The 6,258-nt window shown below is 46.5% G+C and overlaps 1 protein-coding gene across 1 annotated transcript; it reads right to left on the bottom strand.

Moving 5' to 3' along the window:
* Positions 1-2,370: 2,370 nt before the first annotated feature.
* LOC108763879 (uncharacterized) lies at positions 2,371-3,258 on the bottom strand. The gene has a single exon (XM_018511801.1). It carries the CDS (start codon positions 3,256-3,258, stop codon positions 2,371-2,373), a length of 888 nt encoding a protein of 295 aa, XP_018367303.1.
* Positions 3,259-6,258: the final 3,000 nt, after the last annotated feature.

The raw sequence follows: 6,258 nt of genomic DNA, 5'->3' as shown, positions 1-6,258 counted from the left end.
GATATTTTATGTGTCGTACGACAAAGCTTTTCAAGCCTGTTGATTGGCTGCAGGACAGAAAGATCCGAGAATTTCTCTGTCCTACTAGGGCGCTCAGTGAGTGGTCATAATACTAAGGTCGATACTTACCCCGGATTGGCCCGGATCTACAATAGGGTTTTAAGCTTTAAGCCATAAGAAATGGGCGAATCACAGTCGCTTATTCTTCTCGGATTCGACTGTAATTGGTCAGTTTCTTACCGCATAAGGCATAAAACACCTATTGTAGATCCGGACTTATAGTTAGATCTTATATTCAAGACCGTCTTAAGTACGGTCTTAAGAAGTCACGAACCAATCACCCATTGTGGATCGAGATCGAAATTTAGGCTTAAAAGCTCGATCTCCTGATTAATCGGCCAAGCAAAAATCCGATTTAAAATATCGATACATCGGGGCGAAATATCGATTCACGTTCAGATCGTTTGAGATCGCCCATCTCTAGTTTGTGGCCTCCCTCCCGATCCGACACAAGTACCTCCCGAAGCATCCATGCCCCGTGAGGACCTGCGTCGTCCGGAAGGAGAGGCCCACTCCTGCGTTCAGCCACTCCTTTAGCTGACCCCCCACTGCACCGATGATAGTGTCTTCTACCTGGGTTGTTTCTTTCAGCCATTCTTCCCAGTTTTTGATCATCTTTCTCTTCGAAGATTCCTTGATCGATTCTACTTCGTTCTTGTCGACTGGGTTTCCTCTTCCTTTCAGGATTGTAACCCTTTCATATATCTCTTCATAAGAAATTGCCTCCAATTCCCATGGTGGGACTCCTGCCAGAACTGAGTTCACCGCGTGTGACGTTGTTCTGTACGCTCTAATTAATCTACCCGTGATTCGGCGTTGGGCCCCTCTTAAAATTTGTATCGCCTTTCTATTTCTGTGCACCGGATACGCCCATATTGGCGCTCCGTATAAAGCTATGGATTTGACCACATTTGTGTACAGTTTCCTAACCCTGTCATTCGGTCCCCCTAAATTTGGTAAGAGCCTACTAAGTATGAGGGCTGATCCCTCCAGTCTCGGCGCTAGGTCCGTGAAATGGTCCGTGAATGCCCATTTGCTATCTAGTATTAAACCTAGGTACTTCATCCTTTGGCCAATCGAGATCTCTGTTCCTGCTATGTTTATCGAGGAGCTCGCTGGTCTCCCTTTCGAGTGGAATCCTACGATCTCGGTCTTGGATGGGGCTATCTCTAGCCCCATCTCCTCGATCTTTTGGATCACTGCGCTGGCTGTAAAATTGGCTTCCATCGTAGCGACGTCCCAGTCCTCGCCTGATACCAGGATTAGCGTGTCATCCGCATAACATATTATGCAGCCTTCTATTTCGTTATCGTCTTTCCTCATAACGTCGTCAAATCCGATGTTCCATAATAATGGCCCCAGGATGGAGCCTTGTGGGACTCCTTTTTGAACGCCTCTCTCGCTCATAGTACCATCACTTCTTGGGAACGAGAGTTTCCTGTCTTTTAAATAGTCCCTTATGGTCCTTCTCAGGTAAAGCGGGACTTTATGCTTGCTTAGTGCCTTTCCAATTACTCTCCATGGCATGGAATTGAAGGCATTTTTTATATCGAGAGATATTCCTATCACTACCTTGCCTTCTTCATACGCATTCTCCATGAAAGCCTTAGCGAATGAGATTGCGTCTATCGTCGATCTGCCCCTCCTGAAGCCGAATTGTCTTTGGTTTAAGTTCGGCCCTCCGGTGTCCAGGTGGGAGACTATTCTATCCGATATGATCCTCTCGAGCATCTTCGCCTCATCGTCCAGTAAGCATACTGGGCGATACCCGGCTGCCTGGTCGTCTGGCTTGTTATGCTTTCTTAAAAGTACCAATTTAGCCTCTTTCCATTTTTTCGGAAACCTACCGGCTTTGAGGCATGCTGAGTAGAGTTCTCTCAACTCTCTCGCCATATCCTTTGTCGCTGAGTCCCATGCTTTTGCTGGGATACCGCTTGGCCCTGGGGCCGCGTCTTTTTCTCTCATTTTCTTCGCCGCAAGCATAAGCTCCTCTTGGGTGATTATTAGATCTTCTCTCCATGCCGATTCCCCCTCGTTAGGCAGCTCTGGTTCCCTCTAGTTATCCTCTGTTTCTCCTGGAAAGAGCCCCGACAATACTCGATCCAGGATCCCGCTATTTAGGGATTCGGTAAAAGGAGCCCATCTTCTTAGTTTGTTCATCACGGCCTTGTATGGCCTGCCCCATGGGTCTTCATTTAAGGTTATAACAAATTCCTCCCATGCTTTCGCTTTAGCCTTTCTAATTGCCTTGCCGAAGATGTCTCTTGCTAATCTGAACTCATGTATTCTCCATTGGAGTTCCTCATCGTCCTAGTTGCTTCTTCTTCTCAGTCTTCTTAATCTCCTTCGAGCTGTGGAAAGATCTGCCCTCAGTAGGTCTAGTTCTGCGGACCACCACGGCATGGCTTTTCGCATTCTGGTTCCAGATTTCGGCATGGCTATGTTGCAGGCATCTATCATAGTTCCTTGGAGTCTTTTAGCCGTCTCTTCGATCTCCTCTCCTAGTAGTTCCTCAGCCATGATATGTTTAGGCCAGCATCTGGCTATTATAGCTGCTGATAACATATCTTTGTTCATTTGTTTGACTGCCCATCTCTTGGGTTGCGGAAGACGCTCTTTCGTTCTTTGCATCCTGGTGTTACTGATCTTGATCTCGATGTATCTGTGATCTGTTTTGCTCTCTCGATCTGAGACTTTCCATGATACCACTCTTCTGGCTGCTACTGGAGAAGCAAATGAAAGATCGACTATCGATTCCCCTGTATGTCTAACGCATGTGCTTCTTCCTCCATGGTTGAGGCAGCATATCCCTGGGCGGCTTGCCCATTCTACAACAATCTTGCCGCGTACGTCTGTGGTCTTTGATTGCCACAGGGCAGCTTTGGAGTTGAAGTCTCCCATAACGTATAACGGAGAGTTATCCATTTGTAAGATCTCTTCCTCCATTTCTTCGAGTGCTTCCTCGAATTGTCTCACATCCAGACTAGGGGGAAGATATGTACCAAACGGGATCATATCGCCCCACCTTATCGAAGCATAGTGCTTGCCACTTTTTAGCGGTGTACATGGCATTGGGTTGTGAGTACGCCTCCATGTTATTGTGACCGATTTGTCGGCATTTCCGGTCCAGTGTGGGTGATTTAACGGTATCTTGTACGGTTCCGATATCACCGCTACCGCAAATTCTCCTTCTGTCATGGTTTGTAATAAAACTTCGTGTCCATCCCTGGAGTGATTTATGTTTGCTTGGAGGATCTTATTATTCATTATTGTTGTCAGTATGTTGGAGTCCTCCTTCTCCTTTGTCTACATTTCCCGGTACGTCCTGAGTGGTCTTGGTCCATTCGTGACCCAGCTCTGGCCATTCCGACTGTGCTTGTGATGGTTGGTTGCCGAGCGAACTTTCCATCCTATTCTCCTCGATTTCCATTTCCTCTAAGACTCGAGTGTCTTCGGATTTGCTTCCTTCTTTGACGCTACATTTAGCTAGTTGTCTGATGACGCTGGCTTCTCTCTCTTTTCTCTCCTCTGTTTGAGGGAGTTTCTGTGGATTTTCCTCTACGTCCATTTTCGAATTCTCCCTGTTTTTATTCTGTCCTTGAGCAGAATCCTTTTTACTAATTCTATCCTCCTTTTTAGTCTTTCCTTTGGAAACCGGGGGTTTGCAGGCTGGACCGCCCATTCTGTGTGTAGCTTTTATGTTCTTGGCTGCGCAGATTGGGCAGAATGCTTGCTCCGTGCATCCTTTTGCCATGTGGCCGGGAAGGCCGCACCTGTAGCATAAAGTGCTTCTATCTATCTCGTTGCAGCAATGCTTTTTAATATGCCCGGGTTCCAGACACTTGTAGCATAGCATAGCTCTTTCGGGGAGAAGTTCAACCCTCACTGTGGTCCAGCCAATTCTTATCCTTTTATTCTTTGTGATATTTTTGGCTATAGCCAGCGGGCATCGAACCCATAGTGTTCCTAGGCCGTTAAATGACGGGATTATTTCCCTCATTTTAAAGGCCCTTTTGGGGCAGCTCCCTAATAGAGTGAGAGTCAACAGAACGTCTTCCTTCGTTGTTGATTCCTCTAAATCTTTTATCCTGACCTCTGCCGTTTTTTCCGGTCTTGTTATTAGTACGTCTTCCTGGCCCTCTAGCGCTGTTTTTAGCCTCTCTGCGAGTTTGTCCGCTTTACTGCCTCCTTCTGCTCCTGGGATTTCTAGAAGCAGCGCCCCGGATCTAGATTTTCTGGGTCTTACATCATGAATTCCCAGAGCGTCTATGTCCACCTTTTCCTTGGCTACACGCATTACGTCTGCATAGCTAGCTTCTCCGCGACAACTGATTTGGATAGCGGCTGTTTTGGGAGCTCTTCTATTCTTGTTTCTCTCCGTACGTGCTGGCTTTATGGTTTTAGCCGGAGTTGAGGTCATAGTGGGATTTTTGGCTCCATAAACGGGCGGTTTACCCGTTTTGTTTGCCTTTTTCTCCTTTCTCCCTATTACCTTGCTCCAAGGAAGTTCTTTCTCCTCCCGGTCCGTTTCCTCTTCCGCCGTTAGGGTTCTCTTCCTTTCTTTTTCTACTCCCTTTTTCGGGGTCTCCCTGGTGTTGATTTTGTAACTTTTGTAGTCTTCCTTTACCAGCTTGTTTTTGTTTACTAGATTTCCTGCTTCTTTAACCGTGATTATAGGTTCTTTAAAAGTTTGAATTTCTGTAATCCTCGGTTTTTTACTGTTGTGTCTTTCCAGCTCCTTTGCCACGATGTCTCTTATCATGTTTGCCAACTCGGAGGTGTCCATGCCTAAGATATTTCTCCTGCTTTTGTGTCCTTCTTTTCCTTCCTTGGTAGATTGACTTTTTTCTCCACTTTCTTTTTGAGACTCTGCGAAGTACTTCTTATGAGCCTCGTATATTGTCCTTTGTGAAGTAGGATCCTCCTCGATGATCTTCCTTTTCCCACATAGTGTGGGTCTCCTTACTTCAGGCCATTTCTTCGGGTCATCTAATGTGACTTTTTTAGACTTCGGAGATTTATCGTCGACCTCCATATGTTCTGATTCAGATGTGATCAGTTTGTCTCTCGCCTTTATATTTGCGGAAGGAATTCTCCTGGTGTTAGGCTTCTTAGGGGTCTCCGAAGAAGACTTTGATGTTGACTTCCCTTTGTTTTGGTCCTTATCCTTATCTTTAGGACTAGGTGTCTTATCTTTTCTTTTTTCCTGTTTGTCCTTCTTAAGCGCCTGCAGTTCGGACCTATATGCCTCTGCTTCTCCTGCCGCCTGCAGGGCCTTTCTTCTCTCTCTCTCTATTTCTTCTTCCAGTTTTAGTTTCAGTCTGGAGATTTCTCGTTTGAGCGATCTGATCTCTTGCGACTTTGCCTCCTTCGAGAGAGTAGCTCTCTCTTTCAAGATGTCGACGATCCCCAAGGATGTTGCTGCTGCAATCTTCAAATTTTTTTGGAACGTCCCCTTGAGGTTACTGGAGGATCTCGCAATTCTGAGGACTTCGGCGCAATTACCGCTGGCTTTAGTTACCAGTTCCTCGATCGAGTTTTCCTCCAGCGTTTCCTTGACATTGACCAGGTCGATTTTAGCCTTTTTAAAGAGTTCTGCCTCGCTATACTCCCGTATTAATTTTTCCCTATCTAGCTGTAGGGCCTCCTCCTTAGCCTCATTGTACCGGAGTATAGCCTCTCTCCTACCGACGTAGTCTCCCGTAGTTCTGCTCCTCCTGTAATCGGAGTCCGCATCGGAGACTATCCTCTTTCTCTTTCTGTTTCCAGTAATTCTTTGAGGTCCTTTGCTGCCGATGTTTACCTTCTCAGGGGGTGACGCGTCAGAATCATCTTCAATGACCGCCCTTTTTTCCTTATTCCTCCCGTAATCAGTCACGTCGCTATCCGACGAGCTGATCTCGTAAGTTTCTGTATCCATCGCGGATGAGTCCACGCTAAGACGGTCCGCCATCCTTCCTTTGTACGACCTCGGGCCTGGCTTTTTAAAGAAGGAGGTGGAAGGTTGACTATAGCCTTCCTTGAGTTCCTTGGTCCTTGTTTCTTGAGACTGGATCTCAGTGCCATACACAGGGAGAGAGTAACCCGTCTGGTCTAGCTCCTGAGTTTGCGTCTCCTTCCTTTCCAGGCGTCCTGTCCTATCCTCTTCCTGGTTTACACTCATTTCTTTGTCTGTGTCGATAATCGTGATCGTTGAAT

The sequence above is a fragment of the Trachymyrmex cornetzi genome, unplaced genomic scaffold (assembly GCF_001594075.2).
Source record: "Trachymyrmex cornetzi isolate Tcor2-1 unplaced genomic scaffold, Tcor1.1 scaffold388, whole genome shotgun sequence".
NCBI lineage: Eukaryota > Metazoa > Arthropoda > Insecta > Hymenoptera > Formicidae > Trachymyrmex > Trachymyrmex cornetzi.
Note: the sequence above shows the minus strand (reverse complement) of the source record. Positions and strands in the feature narration are given on the sequence as shown.

Coding starts and splice junctions, on each gene's coding strand:
- LOC108763879 (XM_018511801.1), bottom strand. CDS start 3,258: ATGACAGAAGGAGAATTTGCGGTAGCGGTGATATCGGAACCGTACAAG.